Source organism: Falco peregrinus, chromosome 19, assembly GCF_023634155.1.
Source record: "Falco peregrinus isolate bFalPer1 chromosome 19, bFalPer1.pri, whole genome shotgun sequence".
Lineage (NCBI taxonomy): Eukaryota > Metazoa > Chordata > Aves > Falconiformes > Falconidae > Falco > Falco peregrinus.
In genome coordinates, this window is record NC_073740.1 from 5,301,584 (window position 1) to 5,324,111 (window position 22,528).

Here is a 22,528-nt window from a genome sequence, read left to right on the forward strand (position 1 = left end):
ATACGGCAGGGCTGGGGGGTATGGGCAGGGCTGGGGGAGGCACTGGGGGCACGGGCAGGGCTGGAGGGCGCGGGCAGGGGTGGGTATGGGCAGGGCTGGGGGCATGGGCAGGGCTGGGGGCAGGGGTAGGGGTGCTGGGAGGGATGGGGGCACGGGCAGGGGGTAACAGGCAGCGGGGTGGGGGTGCAGGAGCGGGCCAGTGGGACGCGGGGAGGGGGGTGGGGGGCCCGGCGGGGTCCGCCGCCCCCCCCCCCCCCCCCCCCCCCCAGCTGGGGCCAGCGAGGCGGGGGGCTGCCGCGCGTTGGGGGGTGGGCGTCTGACCCCGCGCCGATGCCGTTGCAGTGAGCGCCCCCCCGCGCTGCGCTGAGCCCCGCCATGCCCAGCCCCGGCCGGCCGGGCGTCGCGGGGCCGCCCCCCGGGGGGAGCACGGTGCCCACCGACGGCTCGGCGCTGCTGCGGGCGGTGGCGCAGGGCAAGTTCCGCCTGACGCGGCTGCTGCTGGAGGGGGGCGCCTACATCAACGAGGGCAACGCGGCCGGGCAGACGCCGCTGATGGCCGCCTGCCGGGGGGGGTACGCGGCGCCGGGCGAGCAGCCGCGGATGGTGCGGTACCTGCTGGAGCGCGGCGCCGACCCCCACATCGCGGACCGGACGGGGCGCACGGCGCTGATGCACGCGTGTGCCGAGCGCGCCGGGGCCGCCGTGGCCGCCGTCCTGGTGGCCCACGGGGCCGATCCCAGCGCCCGCGACTACAGCGGCGCCTCGGCGCTGGTTTACGCCATCAACCGGGGGGACCGGGAGACGCTGCAGGTGCTGCTGGACGCCTGCGCGGCGCGGGGGAAGGAGGTGATCATCATCGCCACCGCCACCGACCCCTCGGGGGCCAAGACCACCCGGCAGTACCTCAACTCGCCCCCCTCCCCCGGCCTCTGCATGTCGCCCTCCGACATCGACGTGCGGGCGGCGGCCTCGCCGGGCTGCGGCGAGCGGGAGGAGGAGCGGGACGTCTTCTGCTTCCCCCCCCCGCCGCCCCCCGCCCCCCCGCCCCCCCCCGAGCCGCCCCGCGCCCGGGGCCGCCCGCTGAAGCGGCTCAACTCGGAACCCTGGGGGTTGGTGGCCCCCGAGGGGGCGCGGGCCCCCCCCGAGCGCCTGGTGGCCGGGCTGGAGGGGCTGAGCCTGGGGGGGCGCCCGCGGCGGCACAGCGTGGAGGGCCGGGAGGCGGCGGGGCTGCCGGGGGGGCGCCTGGCCCGAGCGGGGCCCCCCCCCCGCCCCCGGCCCGCAGCCGCTGCCCCGCCGCAACACGGCCCCCGAGGCGGCGCGGCCGTGCGCCCCCCGCCGGGACCCCCCCGAGGGCCCCCCGCTGCCGCCCGCCGAGTCACCCCCCCCGGCCGCCCGCCGCCGCCCCCCCCCCGGGCTGCTGGAGCGCCGCGGCTCCGGCACCCTCCTGCTGGAGCCCCTGGCCCCGGGGCGGGCCGGCTTCTTGCCCCCTCTGCACCCCGGGCCGCCCCCCCGCGGCCCCCCGGCCCCCCCCCGGCCGGCTGCTGCGCCGGCACTCCATGCAGCCGGAGGAGATGCGGCAGCTGGCCACCTTCCGGAGCAGCGCGGGCCCCGAGCCGGGCAGTTAAGGACCCCCCCGGGGGCCCGCGTCCCCCCTGCCGCCCCCGGGGACCCCCTCGTGACGGGACCCCCCCGAACGGCCGCTCTCGTGCCAGCGCGGGGCCTCCTGGGGCGGCCGGTGGCCGCGTTCACTCTGAACCCTACTGATGACGGCAGGCACGCCACGACTCCTCCATTGCTGCCACCGGCGGGAACTTTGCACGACTCCAGATTCCTCCGGGAGCCGGTGCCACCCCCCTCCCTCCAGGCTCCACCGCATCTTCCTCCCGCTCCTTCCTCATCCTCCCAGCAGCGCTTTTCCCTGCGGACCGCGGCAGCCAGTGGCCCGACCTGCCCCAGGGCCCGGCCAGGCGCCGCTCGGGGCTGGGCACTGCGAGCAATAACAGCTGCCAGGCACCCGGGCGTCCCCCCCAGGGGGGGTGTCCCCCCCCCATTTTGGGGCACAGGGTCCCAGCGAGGGGGTGCCAGGGTGGGAGCGGGCGGCGGGGCTCGCACTGTCGGCGTCCTGGTGAATAAAGGCCCCAGCACAGCTCAGCCCATCGGCCAGTGTTGGGGGGGGGGGGGGGGGGCACTCGCCCTGGCATGGGCTGGCGGGGGTCAGCACATCTGGGTGCAGGACTGGCACAGCTGGATGGCAGCACATCTGGGTGCCAGGGTGCTGGAGGAGTAGCGTACCTGGATGCTGGAACATCTGGGCACCGTGAGCCTGAGGAGGAGCACATCTGGGTGCACAAGGACTGGCACATCTGGGCACCAGCACATCTGGGCACCAAGACATCTGGGCAGCAGGGAGCATGATAACTGAGCACATCTGGGCGCTGTGTGCCTGGGGACTAGCACATCTGGGCACCAGCACATCTGGGCAGTAGGGAGCACGATGACTGAGCACATCTGGGTGCCATGTGCCTGAGGACTGGCACATCTGGGCGCCAGCACATCTGGGCGCCAGCACGATGACTGAGCACATCTGGGTGCCAGCACATCTGGGCAGCAGGGACCATGACCACTGGCACATCTGGGCGCCGTGTGCCTGGTGCCCTTGGGTGCACACGGCCTGGCACATCTGGCGCCGGCACATCTGGGAAAGGGGGTCCTGATGGCTCTTGCCGGTGGGGTGCGGGGGGGAGAAGCTGCAGCTGCGGGGGGGGGGGCCCGAGCCGCGCCGTGCCCGGGGGGGGGAGGGGGCAGCTCATCCCGCAGGGCACTGCTGGGTCGTGTGTCCCCCCCAGGGGAGGCAGCGGGGGGTCCCGGGGGATGGTGGCTCTGCCCTGGCGCAGCGGCCGGGTGGCCCCCGCCGCGGGGGGGGGGCCGGGGGTGCGGGGAGCCCGGGGCCGGTGCCGCAGCGGGGGGGGCCGGGCTGGGCCGGGCGGGCGGTACCGGCTGCGGCAACGGCTCCCGGGCAGCGCTGCGGAGCGGTGCGGGGGGGGCTGCGGGGACTGGGGTACGGCCGGGGCGGGGGGCGCTGCAGGGGGCTGCTGCTGCTGCTTGGGGACACTGCCGGGGGACATGGCTGGGGGGCACAGCTGGGGCCGGGGGCACCGCCGGGGGATGCTGCCGGGGCCGGGGACACTGCTGGGGCGAGGGACGCCGCCGGGGGACGCTGCCGTTGCTTGGGGACACTGCCAGAGCTGAGGGACACTGCCGGGGGACATGGCTGGGGGGCACAGCCGGGGCCGGGGGACGCTGCCGGGGCCGGGGACACGGCTGGGGCGGGGGACGCCGCCGTTGCTTGGGGACACTGCCAGAGCTGAGGGACGCTGCCGGGGGGCACCGGTGGGGCTGGGGACAGCGGCAGGTTGGCACACTGCCGGTGTAGGGGGACGCTGCCGGTGTAGGGGGACGCTGCCGGTGTAGGGGGACGCTGCCGGGGCTGGGGGACACCGTGACCGGGCGTGGCTGGGGGTGGGGGCAGCACCCGTGGGACACCCGGGTCCCTCCTGTCCCCCCCGCGCTGCTGCCGGGGGCTCAGCCCGGCTGGGGGTCTCAGGGGACCGGGGACAAGGGAGGGAGGCGGAAGGGAGGCGGAAGGGAGGCGGAAGGGAGGCGGAAGGGAGGCGGAAGGGAGGCGGAAGGGAGGCGGAAGGGAGGCGGAAGGGAGGCGGAAGGGAGGCGGAAGGGAGGCGGAAGGGAGGCGGAAGGGAGGCGGAAGGGAGGCGGAAGGGAGGCGGAAGGGAGGCGGAAGGGAGGCGGAAGGGAAGAGGACACCCAGGGCTGGCCAGGGGACACGGGGAGGGCGCGGTGCCGGGGGATGTGGGTGACCAGCCTCGTCCTGCTGGGTGCTGAGGGGTCCGCGGGCTGAGCCGCACCCCGGGGGGTCCTCAGGAATGGGGGGACGAGGCCACTGTCCCCAGCCCGGGGCCCGGCTCCGTTACGCACCGCGCCCCGGCCTCAGGAGCGAGAGGGGACGCGGGCGCCATCGCTCTGGGTGCCCCCCTGGCTGAGCCCCGACCAACCCCCCGGCACAGCAGCAGGGCCGTGCCGGACGAGCGGGGCGAACCCCAAAGATGCTCAACGTCACCGTGTCCTGCCGGGGGGACGAGCCCGAGCGGGTTCCCGGGCTCCCAGCCCCGCCGCGGCCACCGTCGGCATGAACGCCACCGGGCCGGCGGGGAACCGGAGCTGTGCCGGCGAGGAGCCCATCCTGCTGCCCACCTTCTCCACCGCGGCCAAGGTGCGGGTGGCCATCACGTGCCTCCTCTTCCTCTCCTCGGCTTGTTGCAACGGGGCCGTGCTCTGGTCGGCCCGCCCGGGCACCGCGGCGTCGCCCGCCCCGCGTCCGCGTCCTGATGGCCAACCTGGCGGCGGCCGACCTGCTGGTGACGGTGGTGGTGATGCCGTTGGACGCCACCTGGAACGTCACCGTGCAGTGGTACGGGGGAGACGCGGCGTGCCGGGCGCTCATGTTCCTCAAGTTGGCCGCCATGTACGCCTCGGCCTTCGTCACCGTCGTCATCGCGTTGGACCGGCACGCCGCCATCGTCAACCCCTTGGCGGTGGGCTGCGCCGAGAGGAGGAACAAGGCGATGCTGTGCGCGGCGTGGGTGCTCAGCGCCGTGCTGGCTCTGCCCCAGGTGGGCGAACCCCAGCCCCGGGGATGGGGGGGACACCGTGGGTGGGGCGGGATGGTGACGATGATGATGGGGGGGAGGGGAGGAAGGGCGCTGACCGCCCCACGGCCCCTCGCAGGCGTTCATCTTCCGCACGGTGAGCCGGTTGCGGCCGCGCCGCTTCGTGCAGTGCGCGACGGTGGGCAGCTTCGGGGCGCACTGGCAGGAGACGCTCTACAACATGTTCACCTTCGCCTGCCTCTTCCTCCTGCCGCTGCTCGTCATGGTGCTCTGCTACGGCCGCATCCTCGCCGCCATCTCGGGCCGGATGAAGGACGCCCGCGGTGAGAGCACGGGCCAGGGCCGCGCCGCGCCTCCACCGCTCGCTTCTCTTCCTCTTCCACCTCCCGCTGCTCCTGCTGGGGCCCAGCACCCCGCTCGGGTCCCCTCTCCCCACCTCATTAACCCAGCGCTCTTAATTAACCGCTGGGCGATGCGTTCCTCCTCTCTCCTTCCTACCCGCCGCTGCGTTTCCACCCCGCAGTCTCCTCCCAGGAGATCCAGCTCCGCCGCTCCTACAACAACATCCCCCGGGCCAGGATGCGCACGCTGAAGATGTCCATCGTCATCGTCCTGACCTTCATCGTCTGCTGGACGCCCTACTACCTCCTGGGCCTCTGGTACTGGTTCTCCCCCGAGATGCTGACGCGGGAGAAGGTGCCGCCGTCCCTCAGCCACATCCTCTTCCTCTTCGGCCTCTTCAACACGTGCTTGGATCCGCTCATCTACGGGCTCTTCACGGTGCATTTCCGCAGGGAGATGTGGCACGCTTGCCGCTGCAGCCGCCGCCGGCATGAGCAAGACGCTGGCTCTGCCCTCACCGGCTCTTTCCGTGTCTCCACCACGGCCGTGCTGGCCAGGGAGCTGGCAACAGCCAGGGGGGATCTGGAAAGCACGAGCTGGAGGTGATGGCGGGCGCAGCCCCACCGGGACGGAGCTGTGAGCTGTGCCGGAGGAGGACGGTGGAGAGCTTCATGTGACGGGGAGGCCAGGCTGGACCCGTGGGGGGGCGAGGGGCACCCCCAAAAGGGGGCTGGGGGGAGACAACAAGGGCTCTGTGCCACCACGAAGCTGCTCAGCAATAAACTCGGGATTATTTTCTCAGCAGGAACCTGGTTTTAGGCCCGGGGATGGTTTATCCGGAGCCAGCGCTGCGGCATCAGCAGCACATTTCCATGCTGGGTGGCGCCTAACGGCACCGGGCAGCACGTGAGGAGCGGTAAGCCAGAAGCAACGCACCCCGTGTCAGGCAGAGAGCAACATCTGGGGCAGAAACTCCTTCAAAAGATGCCAAAAAAGAAAATGTAACTTATTTTAAATGTGCCCCTTCACCTGCGCTGGGGGCATGGGGAGAATTCAACGCTCCCGGCGCTGAGCTACGCAGAAAACCCGCTGACCTGCTGGAGAGCAGCGCGCAGCTCCGTAAAACTGTCGCTTTCAGATGCTATTTTAAGAGAAAATGGCTTTTTCAACTAATAAGTTGTTCCACTGCCAGCCCTCGGATCAACCGCCGTGGCAGAGACATCGACTGACTGTAGGTAAATCTAAAATTAGCGAAGAGGCACGGAAGGAACCAGGGCTCGGTTACAGCTTCTCAGAATGTTTAATTAAGGACAAATAACGAGAGGACATTTTTACACAAAATCAGTTCTTTAAAGAAGAGCGGCCAAAATGCCAGGTCACTCGCAGACGTAACAAAATGCTTAAAAACATCGCGGTTTGAGACGTAACCGGGCTCAGGGGCTGCGTTCACCACAAACCCAAGTGAAAACCACCCCCAGGAACCTCAGGTGTTGCTTCTTCACTCAAGTTCCCTCGTTTGAAAACAATAAAATCTGGTAAAGAAGCAAAATCTGCCGAAGCGATGAACTGTTTTACTCCTCCAGCTGTTCCTCAAACGCCCCGTCCCCCACATACAAACCCCCCACTTTTCCCTCCCAGTTCCCCCAGTTTGGAACACACAAGTAAAAACAAGTATCCATCATCGGCGTCTCCTGTCCGGACTCCTGCTGCGGCGGCGCCCACCCCTGGAAGAGAGTGCGGAGCGTGTCGGGGGCGGTTTATCGGCCTCACGAGCCCACGGGGTGATTTTAATCGCAGCCCCACACGCGACGCGGCCCTTACCTCCTCTTCCCCTTCGGGGGCCCTCTCACGAAGCACCAGTCCACGCTGATGGGCTGCCCCATCAGCTCCTGGCCGTTCAGCCCCTCCATGGCCGCCTGCGCCTCTTTATAGGTCTCGTACTCAACCAGAGTATATCCCTAAGGAGCGGGAGGGAGGGAGCGTGAGCTGCAGGGACCCTGGATGTAGGAATAATCGCCCCCCCCCCCCCCCCCAGCCCCATTCAATCCCAGCCTCCGCAGCGGAGCCAGGGAGGGGGAAAACACGAGCGCGAGTTGCATCCAGCTGCCACCAGACGGATGAGTTCAAACATCCCGTAAGCCAAAACAGAGGCGGCGAGGCAGCCGAGAGGCTGGGGGGGCCAAGCGCAGCCCGCGCTGAGCACCCCCTCCTACCTTCAGGTAGCCCGTCCGTCTGTCGAGGTTCAGGTGGATGTTTTTTATCTCGCCGTACTCTGCGAATTTGTCGTGGATATCTTCTTCCGTCGCCTCCTCGTGAACCCCCGTGACGAAGAGAATCCAGCCCTCCACCGCTGCGGTGCAGAGAGGGGTAAGGGTTACGCCGAGCGCAGGGTGTGCCCCCACGTCAGCTGAGGGGGCTCAGGGAAGGGGACACCCCCCCGACCCCCAAGAACCTGGGGTTAGGAGCGCTGGAGTCCAACGTCCTTGGCTGAACCTGAGGTGAATCCCAGCGAGGTGGGGAAAGGCTCTGTCCCAGCACGGTCTGAACCCCGATACAGAGCCAAAGACCCTGCGCTCCCCCCACCATCTCCCCTCACTCTGGCAAAGCGCCCGTGGTGGGGGCTGGGAAGGTGCCTCCGGTGATACTCACACCTCTGTGGGCCTGGCTCGTCCCCGTCCTGCTCCACGCTGTCGTAGTCCTCACGCACGCGGGCCCGCGAGCCCTCCTCTGGGCACAGCAAAGAGGGGGAAAGAGAATCAGGCACCTGGTGCCATCACTCAGGAAGACAACAGGGCCCAGGCGACCACAAATCCACTTAAAACTCCCCAAAAGCACAAAACCGGTGGGGGCTTCAGACACGACTGCTCTCTGAGCGACCCCAGGGCAGCCCTTTCACCCAACCCAGGAGACGGAGGCTCAGGGGCAGTCTGGCCGACCCATCCCGGGAGATGGAGGTTTGGAGGGCTGGGGAACGGCCTGACCAGCCCAAACTGGGACATGGAGGCTCAGGGATGGCCTGGGTAACCCAAACTGGGAGACGGAGGCTCCAGGACAGCCCGGCCAGCGCAGGAGTGCAGAGCACGTCGGCTGATCCTCACCTGAGCCGAAGCCTCGGCCCTTCCGCTTCTTGGCTTTCTCCTTCAGCTTGTGGATGCTCTCTGCGGGCGAGAGGGGAGCGGGTTGGAACGGGGAGGGGAGCCAGGCCGCGGCCCCCGGCCGGGTAAGACCCCCGGGGCACGGCACTGAGCTTGAGAGGCCCGGGGACACCCCCTGAGCGAGGGGGGCCGGGCCCGAGGGGGGGTAAGCGGTACGGGAGCAGGGTCCGAGCCGGACCGGACCCGAGCCGGAGGGCGGCGGGGAGCGGTGCAGGGCCGGGGGGCAGCAGGGTAGTGGCCGCTGGGCCCAGCGCCGGCCAGAACCGGGCCCGAGCAGGAGCAGGCGGGACCCCGCGCCGGCCCCAGGCGAGGAGGCAGCGGGCCGGGCCGCTCGGTGGGGCCGCGCTACCGGGGGCAGCCCCGGCACCGCCCTCACCGTCGCCATCCTCGTCCATGGCGAAATCCTCGCCCCCCGCCTCATGCAGATCCAGCACGTCCGCCATCTTGCCGCTCCCGCTGCCGCCGCCGCCGCGGTGCACGCCGGGAAGCGCGCCGGAAGCAATGTCGCGCCGCGCGCCATCTTGGGGAGGGCGCACGGCGGAAGGAGCCGCGCCGCCATCTTGGGGAGGGCGCACGGCGGAAGTAGCAGCGCCGCCATCTTGGGGAGGGCGCACGGCGGAAGTACCCGCGCCGCCATCTTGGGGAGGGCGTACGGCGGAAGGAGCCGCGCCGCCATCTTGGGAAGGCCAATGCACCGCGTCCCGCGGCCAGCGCCATCTTGAGAAGGACGGGGAGGCCTTCCCCCAAACTGGGGCCGAACTGGGTCCATACTGGGCGCCCAGCCACCCCCTGGCGTGGCGGGGGTGCCCCCGCTGCAGAGGGACCATTCGCAGGAGGGGCTGGGGACGCAACCTGACGCAGAAGAAGAGAGAAGCCACCGTGCTACCCCAAAATCTACGGTTTTATTGTATAAAATCAGACGTACAACCCGCAGCGCCGCACGGTGATTTATCCTTTCAGCTTTGCGTTTACATAGCCCGAGCAAGAACAACCACCCATTTTGGATGCTGAGAAAACCTGGATTTGTGCATTTTATCACCTTCCAGGCAGATCCGGAGACTCAAAGCCGGCGCCCGGACTGCTAAAACCACAAATCACAGTGTCAAATTTTTGTTTTCCCTCCCACCAGGATGCCTGGGAACACGGGAACCCTCCCTGATCCACCCGAGAGCGGCTGCCGGCGCCCGGAACACCTCGTGTCCCTCCCGGCCCTGCAGGACATCGGGGAGAATTTGGCAAAAAGCATTAAAATCCCGACGTGCAAAAAGCCGGGAACGCCGAGCAGCCTACTGCGCCGCGCACAGCCGTCAGGGCAGAGGTTTCTCAGGAGTTCCCTTACTTGCAGGATCAGGCCCTCGGATAAATCACCATTTCACGCGACGGAACGCTACACGCCGGTGTGGAAGTGCTGGTGGAGAGGCGTTAAGACTCTGCGCTATTTCTAAAGCAAGTGATTAAATTCAAATACAAGGTCTAGATATTGCCAGCCTGTAAAAAAAAAAAATAATAATCCAACTCCACACCATTTACAATCACATTTATAAATGCATGAAACATTAATACTGTCGTGTAAAGAGGCTGCGTATAAAAAATATATAAAAAAAAAACCAAACTAGGCTTGTTAGGACGAGAATACAAAACTAGAATAACCTACAGATAATGCGTTTTTTTAAATCTCCATCTCAAAACAGAAACTATTGCTCGAACAGCGATGGGAGAAGGCCGCCTGTAATTTATTTATTCCTGCTGAGGTGCTGCTGGCTCTTCCCGGCCGCCTGTCGGAACCGCAGGGAGTGATACAGCATCTGCCCTGCACAAGTAGTTTTCTTGGCTGAACTTGAGCAGAAGGAACACTTTTAACGTCGGTAAAGGGCGTTTTTTTACAAATCTAAACATCATAGAGATTTAGTACTGATACGTATAGAAAGAATAGGGAATTATTTGTTTTAAAAAATAGTGCATATAGAGATTTTTGTTTCAGCAACGCTTTGTTTTGTTGCCGCTATGACCAGGGAACGAGCTCACTCCCAGCTCCACGAGCTCTCGCCACAGCCCCCTCTCCTCGTGCGAGGCTGTGCCGCACAAGCGCTCCGGGCCAGGGGGTCGAACCGCACAGCCCCATGCCTTCAACGCGACTCCCTTCCTCCCGTGCCGAGCTCTCACCTAGGAGTGGCGAGTTGCGCGCAATCTGCTGCCCTGAAGAACTCCTCAGCCCTCAGAAATGCGAAGAGTCGTCCCCAGTAACGCCGAGGTTTCGGAGGTTTGCCTTTGAAGCGAAGCAAGAGTCGAGGCCAAACCTTAGTCTGAGCTTTTGCTGCTCGGGGCTGGATCTGTGCTCCGCTTCAAAGGCTTCACCACAGTCCGAGTTAACAGAGGCTTCACCACAATCCTACCTAACGAAGGCTTGTGTCCACAAGGTCCTTCAGGGAGAGAAGCTGAGCAGTTTCCCCTCTTACTGCTAGCGAGTCCTGAAACTCTGGCAAGGTTTTTTTTTAAACCTTCCTCGAAAAGGCCAAGTCTGACATTTGGTTTGGAAGCTGCTCCAGAGAGAACAGCATGTCCATCTCTTGTTTCTTGTAACATATTTTTTAAAATTTGCATCTCCCCGGCTTGGCTGGGGAAGCCAAAAAAACCTCCCGAACTCCATTTCCAGCAAAACAAACCGGCTGCTTCACCCCCCCCCGCCCCAGTCGCTGGGGCAGAGCTTGGGCATCGCCACCCTGCCAGACCACGTTAAACCTGGTGAGAACCCAGAGAGGACCGAAAGGGAGCGGAGCAGGAGGCTCTGGCTGGTGCAGATGAATTAAACACCCGAGTCCAATCCCTTCCGTACCGTGGGGCCTTGTCGTTTGTTGTTAGGTGCGTTATTTAGAGAAGGAACTACATCCTACGCCACAAGCGAACAGTCAGAGCAGGAACAGATACAGGCACCTGACAGCTGGAGGGGGAACCGCGGATCCTGCCTCAGCTTGGAACCCGAACGCTGTAGACTTAAGTCTGGCCAAAACAAAATCCCAGTTTTAAAATCCCTTTTACGTGCTTGGGAGCGTTCCCCCAGGCAGCTTGCATTGTAGTGTTACAAGAGAATGCGTCGGTAGTTTTGTTTCGTTGGGTTTTTAGTTAGTGTGCTTCTCAAGGAGTTTTGGTAGACCCCACCTCTACGATAGAAGCAGAAGGGAAGGAAAGAAAAAAAGAAAAAAAAGCAGATCCGCGTGACATGCAGCAGCTCCAAAGAACAGAAGCTTCCTGGAAGAAGTGCTACGTTTTGTGGAACGCTGCTGGCCACAGAGTACCCACGTACAGCGGCAGTCTTCGGCGCTAACACCGAAAGGCCGTGCTTTTAATGCCATCTTTAAAAAAAAGGAAGAGACAGAAGGAATTCTCTAGTGGATAGGAGGCTGAGGAGGAGGTCTAAAAGCAAGTATTAAAAGGTTTAAAAATCTGTACAGGAGCTTTTTTGTTTTGTTTTGTTTAAAAAAAAAAAAAAATCTTTAAAATGTGCAAACGGGCCACGATTCTGGAAGAGGCATTACATGCTTTACGTGACACGGGACGGATCCCGTCGGCGTGGAGGTGTTAGTAGGCCTGGGGGAGTGGAACAACTTGCACGCCAGCGCCTAGCAGTTGGAGGAGTGCATGCTCCCCAGCTGGCCAGCCGCCAGCATCAAGATGTCTTTCTTCTCCTTATGGAAACGCAGCTCCTTCCCGGCCAGGCGGGCTTCGTCCAGCTCTCTCTCCGTCGAAGCCAGCTCTCTGGAAAGGGCCCCTGGACTGTTCTGCTCCCTGTTCACCCAGTCCATGGCCATCTGGTTCCTTATGTCATCGTCCAGCGCGCGGTGGGAGTAGTGAGCCAGGACCTCCTGGTGGTAACGGACATATGCAGGGGAGCTTAGGAAAGACAAGTCGCTACAGGGGACACACGTCGCTTGGGAGCATCTGGCTCCCGTGCCAGCTAAAGGAGCTTAAGGAGAAGGTTGTCGCGACCCGAACGCGCCCAGCGTGCGACTGCTCGAGACGCCCGGACTCACCTGCCGCGAGCACTGCCTCTCTCGCATGGCTTTGAGGCTGCCGTTCCAATGCAACAGCTGGAAGACGGTCATCAGCTCCTGCAACAGCAAAAGGCAGTCAGGCCGCCAGCCAGCGCGGGGACGAGGGCTCAGCGTTACAAGCAGTCAAGCCGGTGTCTCGCTACAGGAACGAGAAGCCGGGAAGGATTCTGCAACATCATGCCCAGTCCTTTGCAACTGCAAGGATCACAGAGTATGTTCGCGACTCCGGAGTCCATAAAGAAAAAAAATTCCAGCGTTAGAGTTAAGATTTACCAAAAAGATGCGGAAACCAGAGAAGCGGGGGAGGTGGAAGGCCTAGGAGCCAGGACGCAAGGGCAGAGCCTGGCTCACCCTGCTAGACAGAAATCCCCCGACCAGATGAGCGGATTACGGGCGAGACAAAGATGCTGATGCTTCCCTTTGCCCCAGGGATTTCAGGATTCTGCCAGCCAGACTCCGGCATCCCGCAGCCTCCAGGCTAAGCCACCAGCCAGAGTGGGTGACAGCCCAGTGTTTTCCAAGCGAACGTTTCTCTCTCAACACCATGTACATTCGGCTTCATAAACTTGCAGCGACTAGTTAGGCTTCCCAAAGACAAACAAAGCCTGAGGAATATTCCTAACAGAGTCACCCTGTGTAAACAGGACCTTTAATATAAACACTGCTGTCTTCCACCCACTGAGGATTTCCATGCAAGGGAAACGAGCCAGGCAAGAAGTCAGCTTTGGGAAAAGTTTGCCTACAGCAAAGAACCCCAAATACAGCAACGCTACAGGCTTAAGGCACCTACTTTGAGACACATCCAAACCCTGCTTCAACTGTCTGGAGCAGAGTTACAGCCCAATTTCTCCTCTCCTAAAAATCCAGTTCCAGTTGGTGCACTTACAATCAACTCGTCTGCACAAGAACCACTTTGAGTTGCTTCTGAAGCCCAAGTTTAAACTCACAGGATTCGTGAAGCTCAACGCACCGTCCTAACGACGGCTCTGTACGTGCAGGGATACACGTCTTGAGTGACAACGAGGCTATCGAGTCGCACGAAGAATTCAGAGCGCTCTAGGCACGTCTTATTTTATTTACCTGGCTGCTCTGCTCTGCTCTTAGGAGCAGTTTCCTCAGAAAGGCTGGAATAAAACCCAGCAGAATCTCAGCTTCCAGTCATCTGTTCTGCACGGACTCCTTCTGCTCCATTAACCAGAACTGATAAGTGTTACAGCACTTTCCCTCAGCAGTCTGTAGTTTTCATTTCACAGATGTTTTGTCGTAACGAGAGACAGACTGAACATATTTCAGCAGGATACGAGGACTGCTCAGATAATGCTGCGGTTTGAGGGCATGTAATGACAGTAATCAAGACTCCTAATTCCACAATCAAAACGTCTTTGGATGCAAGATCTTCGCCAGCTTTCCTAAGGGAAGCGAGCTCTCTCCCATTTTGCAGGGAGAAGATAAAACCCACAAACTGAACGGCTCATGGAACGCCCCGAGTTGTGGTATCCGGAGGTATCGTCTGGATGTTGGGCACCAGCTAGCTCAAGAGCATGTCACTGAAAACACTGGCTCAGAACAACGCTCGCCCCTTTCACGATGCCGAGCCTTGCAAATATCAAAGAGCATTTACAGAGAGAATCCCAATTCCAAGTGTTTTGCTGCTACACCTGCACCTGGAAGCGCCGCAAATCCCGAGTTGTGGTCTAAGAGGAAAACCTCCCTTTTTATTTTGAATATAAAGCACTATGGGTGAAGCTGAAAGATCAAACCAACCACCCCTTGAACCGTGTAACTGAATTACGAACAGTACCTGGAACTCCAGCATCGATTTTCCCTTGTTGGATTCCAGCATGAAGCGGAAAGCACCGATCCCGGTGTTGGGATTATCAGCTTCCTCTCGATTGCCCTGCAGGAGACATTTCACACAAGAGCTGTCATTCCTGACCAAGCTTGGCTCCCCTGCTACCTGCCGCTTCTGCTACACCATCTCCACTTCACCCACCCCAGGACAGGTTTTTGAGGGCAGCCTTACGCACCTCGGCCACGCGCCTACCCATCTCATTCGATCTCAGATACTCGCATCGTTTCCTGCAGCTCTCGGGGAGTAACGATGCTCGCTCTGCTTCTGGCAATGCCACTTGAAACAGGTTTTTTTCTGCAGCCCATTACGGCTATTTCAAAATTCTTAACAATACTCTGGGTACCGGCAAGCGCCACGTGACTGCACAGCAGAACTCCCCCCAGGACAAGGTATAATTAGAGCAGTAAAAGAAGAATGCAAAGCTCCCGCCGCGAGAAACTACATTTTCTGGGAAAAATTTGGTTTAGAGAAAGCTAGCCAATGTGGCAACCCGGTCAGAGAAGGGCCACACAGATCAACATCTCAGTCTTATTATCCTAATTACTCCTGCCCGATCCGAGGGCAGCACAATCAAACGTGAGCGTGAGACTGTGTGGGAGGGGAAGCCGGAGCACAAGAATGAGAGCTACAGTTAAAAGTTTTAATACTCAGAAATCCCTGAAAAAAAACCTGTCAGAAAGAGTTCCAGATGTAAAAGAAAACTGCTCTTCCCATGATTTGAGTTTTTTTCCCCATCAATTGCAGCCACCTGGGTACCCAAAAGCCTTACGTTGAAAGACGCCAGGGCTTCCGAAACACTCTTCTCGATGAACTCATCTGTGATCCTTCGGGAGGGATGCTCATTAAAGACCGAGTTCATTAGCGCAATCTTCGCAGCACTCCTTCGGGCCTCAGCCTTGGTCGGACAGAACTAAGGAGAGACACAAACACCATCAGGACAGAAAGACAGTGATGTGACCGAGATCGCCTCAGCCCTGCGCTCTGAACTTCCCACCGACACAGGGAATGGGAATCAGGTGGCAGTGTTGTGTAGTTTTGAAAAGTCCGTGCTCTCTCAGACATCCTGAAATCATTAGGAGCTAGTTTTAAACCACAGCTATCCCAACCACGCTAAACACAAAAATTAGGCAGGCAGCTGAACTCAGCACATAGTATCTGCATCAGGAAACGCCACCGATCAGATCGTCAACAAAATTAATTAGCTGAAAACCAAAACATAACCAAATTACTCTTAAGCACAAGGACTGCTCTGCAGGATGGGTAGACCGTGTAGCTGCTAGAATTGTTTCTTTTGGACAGGTTCTTCAAACCAAGACCAGAGAGCAACTGCCTAAAGCCACTACAGCGAAGGAATCCGAACTGCAGTCAGGACCCCTTGTGATTTTTGGACCTTAATCTCTCGGGTGAGGTATTTGGGTTGGACATTTTCCTTTTCAACAGAAAGGGGGGGAGAAACTATTGATCCAATGTTATGATTGGACTTCTAGAGTCTTCTGGCACCTCGAGAAGAGGTACTGGGTCAAACCCAGAGCCCCGGCAAGGATATTTTACTCTACCAGTTTGTCCCAGATGCATCTTGCACATACACCTCACCGCTCAGTCCTGGGAAGGAGGACAAAGCACCAAAACCAGCCCATCTAACAGTTTTCTTTGATACCACATCCCACCTCAGCGCTGCTAAGGTCTGAGTCACATGTAGGGTATACAGTACGTACAGCAAAGTAAAATTTACAGCCAAACCTTCCCAGACTGAAGTCGGGTGGGGTTTTATAGGCAACCAGGAGCACTTATCAGCCAGCTTGAAATGAAAGAGGGTTTACAGTCAGACCCATGTCGCTCTCGTCCTTTGAATCAGCAGGAAAACGCTGATGCTGTGGCCAGCGCAGGAAAGTATTTGAGCACTAATTCTGGTGGGGAAAGGTTCTCAGGGCACCCAGGTGACAGGCTGCTTTGGAGAGCGAGCCGCGCAGCCGGGACAGCCTCCAGCCGAGCAGTCGTACCTGGAAACTGCCAAAGCAGCTCCCTCCCGGTAAGGTGACATAGCAGACGTAAGGGGGACTGTTGGAAGGGACCATCTCGTACACCACGAGGGCTCCGTTTTTCAGATCAGCTCCACGGGACTGCTTCATTTGCCAGAACTCCTGAAGGGCCTCCACGACGTTCACTGAGGAGACAGAAGCAGAATCAAGTTCAGACACAGAAAACAAGAGCCTGGGCAGCCGGTTTCCTCAGGTATTCCCCGCATCCAGAAACAGCACGGCATAAATGTTAGCGTATGCCCACCTACGCGAGCAGCGCTGTTATCTCTCGTATTAAACCCCATCAGCTTTAAGGGACGCTATAAGTGCACGATGTCAACACAAACAGGCCTCTCCCTGCAAGACGACCGTAAGGAGAACCACTGAGTTATAAACCAAAGCTCCCTCCAGAAAAACTCTTCTCGTTCCAACAAACCTTGGGAAAAGCTTTCGGAATAGGACTTGAAAAAGGCTGCAGAGCCGGACAGCGAGGCATTCTTCCTCGGCCAGACGGCTGTCAACAGGCTCAGCAGGTTTGTCACCTGCCTCAGCCGATCCTCAATACTGACTTTCTTACACGTAAGATAAAAATAAAGCAGGTGACCTGTCAGACCCGCAGAAACCACCTGCCTCGATGCTGAACATCACGTACCTCACTCAAAAAAACACGGCTGGGGATACAAGAAGTGACCTGAGGCGAAAAGCTACCCAGCTGAGGCTTTCTGGCAGAACTCCCTGTAATTTGGGTGGGAGTATTTAACCACCACATAGCATCTAACAGCACAGAGGAGAATGGGAACATCTAACTGGGGAATCTCGGTTGTGCCATTCGGCATGGGAGGACGTATACCCAAACGGTGAATCACAGAATAAAAGCAGCCCTAGCTTTGTTACAGTTTTTCCATCCCAGTTAGGAAACCAGAGCCTGAAACATTAGCCCTGGTTGACTTTGCTAATTACAGCCTTTTCAGAAGCTGTTTTTAAGCAGGCACCTCTTCTGGAGCCCCACATTTGCTATGCGGGGTTTGAGCACCTACCCTCGTGGCACGCAGCTTGTAGCCCGAATCCACGAGGTTCAAGTCTTCTTAATACGCACACAAGAACGAGAGGCGTTTGCTATAGCGAGCCGGCTGCCCCATCGCTCTCCTCATTCCTGAATCCCCAGTGCCACGAGGACTCCCTTCGAGGTGTTTTACCCACCCTTTATTTTGTCAAGGTTTGGGCGAGAAAAATCAACTTCATAGCACCTAGCGCTCTAAGTCCCATCGAATTTGCTCTGGGCTTCTTTCCGTGCTGCAGTTTGACAGGCAACATGAGAAAAATACCCCCAAATCCCCACGCAAGCTCTCCTGCGAGGAGCTGCACGCTGTGCAGCCAGCGCCGGGGCAGAGCACCGAGCAAGATGAGGCTGCTGTTCCCAAAGTCTCCCGGGGCAGGTTATAAAAGGGAGGTTAATTTAAGGCCACGCGTGAACGTGAGGTGCCAAGCCCATCGCAAGCCACCCCGGCTCAGCTTTTCGGTTGCCCACACAGCGCGGTAAGTTTGTAGGCCTTCAGCCAGGCAGCTTTCAGGAAGACAGCGAGCTCGAGCCTTTTATTTTGTTTTATTGCCTTCTGTAAGACGAAGCCGGGCGAGGAGTCACTAGCACAGTAGTTCCTCACTAAGCATCTCCCTCCTCTTTCAACCACAGGCTTTTCAGGGCATTTTGCTCATAAAACAGTCGCTTTGGATTATTTTCAAGTTTAGTTTGGGGTGGGTTGTTGGTTTTATTTTTGATGAAACATGCAAGACAGGGGCAATTTTCCACTGAAGACTAGCAAAAAGCTGCACAAACAATACACAGTTCCCTGCCAGTTCTCCAGTGCACCAATACCCAGACAGAATTCCCACCCATCCAGGCAGATTCCCTTCCCAGGGACGGTGTAAATCATGCACATAATCCCCAACGGATTTGGGGAAACAATGCCCGATTCAATAACAGCTTCAGGGACTGTTTGGCATGGGGCAACCGAGACTTCGCAGCGGCGACCACACAAGAAACTGCAGAGCAAGCCGAGCTTGCATCAGACAGCACAAATTCTCACAACACATGGAATTACTCCTAAAATTCAGAGAAATTGTAGTTTGGTTTAATTTAGCGAAGCCTGAAAAGCTGGCGTTAAGAGCAGGTTAATGAGGAAACGCCATGCGACACGGGCACGGGCAGGGAATTGTGTTTTCAGCCCAAGACAAGGGCTCCTCTATGCCAGACGCTGGCTGGGCACTTTGTTAGCGACTGGAGCAACAGGTCAGACAGCTGAGAAGCACCCAAAAGAGGTTTTCTTCCCAGACCGGATTAAATTCTTCCAGCTGCTGCAGGCAGGGCGATTTTAGGAGACAAAAAGAGTAAAATACTTAATTGAAACTCTCCAAACGCTTCAGAACAACATGCTTTTACAGAGCCGGAGAGCAAACCACGGCGCTACAACAGAGACCTGCCCCTCTCCTCAGCGCAGCTCCAGCTCCAACGCTGCACGTGTCACCTTCAGCAGGCAAACACCAGCTGAGCACTTCAGCGTGCCGAATCCAAAGCGAAATCTTAGTCTGAATTAGCTCTGGATCGATGGTTTTCAGCCTTGCTCATTCACCCCCCGCCTCCCATTAAACCGCAAGGTTGTGCTGTGAGGGAAAGAGGCAGGAGACGTGAAGTTGGCTTTTGCTTTTCAGAAAGCATCCTAAATCCTGTTCCATCTCACATTTGCGAGAGGACGGTCCTTCAAGACAGCAGGGACGCCTCCTGCACCCTGAAGGATTTTGATCCCCTACACAACGCAGTGCTGGGGCAAAGGGAAAAACGACAGGATGGTTCGAATGGAGGTAAAGGTGCTGAAGAAGCGATGTTGTCTCTGCACCTTGCACGAGGTTGTGTATGTGTAAAGAAAGGTATTTTCCCAATGTGAAAAGAAAGATATTTTTGATACCTGCAAGCAGAACAAGTCTCTCTACTGGCTCAAAACACAGAACTCTTACTATTGGCATCAGCTGATCCCTTTTAGTCTGTTTGTTTTCATTTCTGAGGGCAGGAACTGGACGTGCTGATCTTCCAGATAAGCTCTGCCACCCTCTGGGGTGGGGAGACGGGCAGATTTACAGAGCACGGCTCAACCACACAGGGTGCCTCCTGTCAGCGGCTTGCTCTTTAGATTTGCCACTCCAGGAAAAGACGAAGAGAAGTTGGGAGACGCAAAGCAGAGCCTGTTCTGACCATCAGTCCTATCTGTTTATTGCTTTGGAGCGTAACCCTGTATCTCAGCGTTGTGTATACGATAGCACATCTGACTTGCATATTAAATACAGAAGAGTAAGTGATTCCACATGGCGCTGAGTCGCTCCGGAGCCAGACGAGCAGCGGTCCCCCCGCACGCCGGTGACTGCCAAGCACTCACCATTTGGAAGCCTACAACCGCCTCTGTTGGACCTGCCGCCGTAGCCGGAAGAAGTCGGGAACTCAAAATAGTTGCAAAGTGTCTCCTTTCGGGTGGGGTGGAAGATTCTTTCCATCACAGGGCCAGTAAAATATGTGCTTTAACCTTTTTTCTTGCTGCTTTACTTTTTTTTTTTCCTTCCCCCCCCCCTCTTACTGAAATAAGAAGGAGTGTACAAGAAACTCAGATCGGAGCCTCCTCCAGGGGCTCTCGCACGACCGGGCGCCTCTGATGCAATGCTTGGAGCCCCGCGGCGCCGGAGCGTGGTGGAGTACTTAACACCCCCGCAACAGCCTCTCCCAGCACCAGCAGCCTGCAGAGTTGATCTCTCTTCCCAGCTGCGGGGCTTTTCATCAATAAGGTGGAGCACAGAAGCGAGGGGGATCCCAGGAAACCTGCAGCCACCGGGAATGGCAAGGATCGCCCAGCCGAGCCCTCTTTGCTGCTGCCTTCGTTGAAAGAAATGAGCCTCTTTGTCTCAACATCAAGTTGAAGGAGTTACATACAGAGGACTAAACCACTACCATACAACAATCCTCCTTCTTAAACATAAACCCATAAAAATCCTTCTTAAAAACATAAAAACCATCTAAATAGCATTAAAAAAAAACCCCAGCCTCCACTCTCTCTACCTTTATCACATGTTTACCTGTTACAGGTACAGCACAAGTAGGAAACTGCCACAGCTTTAAACCACAAGCTAGGGAATTCTCTGCGCAGCTCAGGTCCCCACGTCTGCTTTCACGGTCACCTCTATATATACTTGCCTACCCCTGCCTTGTCTTCTTTCCCTAACTCGCAAAAGCAAAAACCCATGTCAAATTGGGTATTGGGAAGCAGTCAATACCGTAAAAACTGAAAGTTTGCATTTAAGAGGCCACAGAGCTTTCCAGGAGGAGACCCGTGAACGTTTCTCAAGCTTGACCCCTGAAACCACGAGGCTCCTTAGGGAAAAGGCAGACCCAGAGAACCATGGACTCAGTGGTTTTATTTTAGTCACTTTTTTACTTTACTCACTTTCTCAGTTTTGGCACGAGCAGCCCCAGACGGACCGGGCTGGAGCAGGGATTCTCCTTTCCTCCCCATGCTCACCTTTAACGTTGCCCAAACCATCCGGGCTCACACTGCAGGGCTGGGAGATCCCAAGCACCAGGGCTGAGCCAGCAGCAGACAGCAGAAAAATCTCCACAAATAGCACAAAAGGCTGATTTACCAACATTTCACATAACGACAATCATCAAGGATGCCTCCTCAGTCACCCTTATAGCCCATCAGATGAGCAAACCACGCCGCTGGGATAGGGAATGTGCAGCCAGGGGAGAGGCTCCTGGCTCTCTTCTTTTCTCTAAATCCGAGATTTGCAGAAAAAAAGATGCTCAAAGCTCGGTGGTGGGAAGCAAAGGGAAGCAGGATCCTCACCCAAGGAGGCTGCCATGCAAATTCCAGGGAAGGAAGAGGGTCTTGGGGAGGTCCGTACCTCAAAGCTTATGCTGGAGAAGGCAGAAGGCGAAAGGGTAGCATGGAGCAAAGGAAACCGGGTTACAACAGGGACCCCAGAAAAGGGAGGATTAACGGGGGAGGAGGGCTGGGACAGGGGAGGCCCAGGCACAAGGCTGGCAGGGAAAAAGGGGCAGCTGATGGAGACACCCCCCCCCGAGAAGACCCCAGAGCAATGGGATGGGAGATGGGGCGCCTGGTCTCCACGGGGGGGAGGGGCGGGAACGAAAGGGGCAAAGAGCCCCTTGGGCAAACCGTGTGGGAAAGCGGGGTGACCCCGACCCCATCCCTGGGAGAGGGCGGCGGGGGATGGGATAGAGGGAGAGACCCCGCCGAGCGCGGGGGGGGGAGGGGAGGGGGCCGGGAGGGCAGCCTGGGGCGGGGGATAACGGGGCGAGAAGGGGATCGGATGGGGGTCTCCGCCGGGTCCCGAGCCCCCGGCCCGCCCCCCGCCCCGGCTCACCGCGGCCGTAGCCCTGCGTGTGCTTGGCGAAGCTCCTCACCACCGCCTCCACCGCCTCCCGCAGCACGGCGGGCGGTCCGGCGCCGGGCGGCGGCGGCGCGGCGGGTCCCTGCAGCCCCAGGGGGGGCGGCGGCGGCGGCAGCCCCAGCCCCAGCCCCAGCCCGGCCGGGGGCGGAGCGGCGGGCAGTGGCGCCGCCAGCGCGGCGGGCGGCGGGGCGGGCGGCGGGGGGGGCGCCGAGGCGGCGGCGGGGGCGCCGGTGACGCCGGGCCGCAGGGAGCGCAGCGTCCCCACGCCGGGCTGCAGCCGCTGCGCCCGCACCGACTCCATCATCGCCGCCAGCCCGCTCCGAGGGAGAGCCCCGCCGCGGAGCCGCTGTCACTCACCGCCCGAGGGCCCAATGGGCGTGGAGATCACCTCAGGGAGGGGGAGGGAACCAGGGGGAGCCGCCCAATGGCAGCACGGAGGAGGCCTCGGGGCGGGGAAGAGGGTGGAGGGAGGCGGGGAGAGCGGCAGCCCGCCAATCGCGGGGCAGAGTGCCGGGATGGTGGGCGGGACGAGAAGAGGAGCGGCCAATCAGAACTCGAGCTTAGGGCGTGGGGGGGGCACGCTCACCCCCTTCAGTCCAATCCCAAGTGGGGGACACGGCGGGGGCGGGGCTTAAAGCATGACTGTCCAGTCGTGCTGCAGGATTTGTTGTAATGACAGAGGAAATAACCAATGAAGTTGCAATTCGGCCGAGCCGGAGGTGGGGAGCTGTCGTCACGTTCTTATTGGTCAGGAGAAGGGGCGGGAAATGGTAACATTAACCAATCAAATGCTTTCATGCAGATATAGAGGCGGGGAGAGTTGCAATGGACCATTCACGGTCTCTATTTTGATGGCAGGGGCGGAGCCTGGCACAGTCAGCCAATAGGGACGAGCTTTGCGGGTATGACCAGGGTGGGGAGCAGGTGCCGCTAGGTGGCGCCAGCGCCTGCCTGTCGCATCCGGTTTGACTCGCAG

General features: G+C 59.6%; 4 protein-coding genes across 5 annotated transcripts; 2 read left to right on the plus strand and 2 right to left on the minus strand.

The window, feature by feature from the left end:
• Window positions 1–310: 310 nt before the first annotated feature.
• ANKRD34A (ankyrin repeat domain 34A) lies at window positions 311–1,894 on the plus strand. The gene has a single exon (XM_055792219.1). The coding sequence runs from the start codon at window positions 376–378 to the stop codon at window positions 1,762–1,764; it is 1,389 nt and encodes a 462-aa protein (XP_055648194.1). The 5' UTR covers window positions 311–375; the 3' UTR covers window positions 1,765–1,894.
• Window positions 1,895–3,865: 1,971 nt separating this feature from the next.
• On the plus strand, window positions 3,866–6,164 carry LOC101918134 (gonadotropin-releasing hormone II receptor-like). The gene is given in 5 exon segments (XM_055792437.1): window positions 3,866–4,357; window positions 4,359–4,688; window positions 4,804–5,008; window positions 5,209–5,598; window positions 5,601–6,164. Coding segments are annotated over 5 exon segments (1,182 nt in total). The 5' UTR covers window positions 3,866–4,204; the 3' UTR covers window positions 5,705–6,164.
• Window positions 6,165–6,308: 144 nt separating this feature from the next.
• RBM8A (RNA binding motif protein 8A) lies at window positions 6,309–8,668 on the minus strand. The gene is made up of 6 exons (XM_055792436.1): window positions 8,559–8,668; window positions 8,126–8,185; window positions 7,677–7,754; window positions 7,241–7,377; window positions 6,849–6,985; window positions 6,309–6,751 (listed from the first exon to the last, which is right to left on the minus strand). The coding sequence occupies exons 1-6, from the start codon at window positions 8,623–8,625 to the stop codon at window positions 6,706–6,708; spliced, it is 525 nt and encodes a 174-aa protein (XP_055648411.1). The 5' UTR covers window positions 8,626–8,668; the 3' UTR covers window positions 6,309–6,705.
• A 397-nt stretch (window positions 8,669–9,065) lies between these two features.
• LIX1L (limb and CNS expressed 1 like) lies at window positions 9,066–21,901 on the minus strand. Of its 2 annotated transcripts, XR_008745001.1 has the most exons (7): window positions 21,526–21,901; window positions 16,084–16,247; window positions 14,853–14,993; window positions 14,033–14,128; window positions 12,211–12,288; window positions 10,346–12,042; window positions 9,066–9,670 (listed from the first exon to the last, which is right to left on the minus strand). XR_008745001.1 is itself a non-coding variant. In XM_055792259.1 (6 exons), the coding sequence occupies exons 1-6, from the start codon at window positions 21,854–21,856 to the stop codon at window positions 11,800–11,802; spliced, it is 1,053 nt and encodes a 350-aa protein (XP_055648234.1). In that variant the 5' UTR covers window positions 21,857–21,901; the 3' UTR covers window positions 9,066–11,799. The 2 variants fall into 2 exon arrangements, 1 of the variants encoding a protein (XP_055648234.1); XM_055792259.1 differs by having other exon boundaries at window positions 9,066–12,042.
• Window positions 21,902–22,528: the final 627 nt, after the last annotated feature.

What these genes read in the sequence shown, in the direction of transcription:
- ANKRD34A (XM_055792219.1), top strand. Translation starts at nt 376, where the DNA reads ATGCCCAGCCCCGGCCGGCCGGGCGTCGCGGGGCCGCCCCCCGGGGGG.
- RBM8A (XM_055792436.1), bottom strand. Translation starts at nt 8,625, where the DNA reads ATGGCGGACGTGCTGGATCTGCATGAGGCGGGGGGCGAGGATTTCGCC. An exon ending in GGGCCGAGGCTTCGGCTCAG is followed by an intron (nt 7,755 to 8,125) that starts GTGAGGATCAGC and finishes TGCTGTGCCCAG; the next exon opens with AGGAGGGCTCGCGGGCCCGC. An exon ending in GACGGACGGGCTACCTGAAG is followed by an intron (nt 6,986 to 7,240) that starts GTAGGAGGGGGT and finishes CCCGCTCCTTAG; the next exon opens with GGATATACTCTGGTTGAGTA.
- LIX1L (XM_055792259.1), bottom strand. Translation starts at nt 21,856, where the DNA reads ATGATGGAGTCGGTGCGGGCGCAGCGGCTGCAGCCCGGCGTGGGGACG. An exon ending in GCTGCTTTGGCAGTTTCCAG is followed by an intron (nt 14,994 to 16,083) that starts GTACGACTGCTC and finishes GTCTCTCCTTAG; the next exon opens with TTCTGTCCGACCAAGGCTGA. An exon ending in AAGCCCTGGCGTCTTTCAAC is followed by an intron (nt 14,129 to 14,852) that starts GTAAGGCTTTTG and finishes TGTCTCCTGCAG; the next exon opens with GGCAATCGAGAGGAAGCTGA.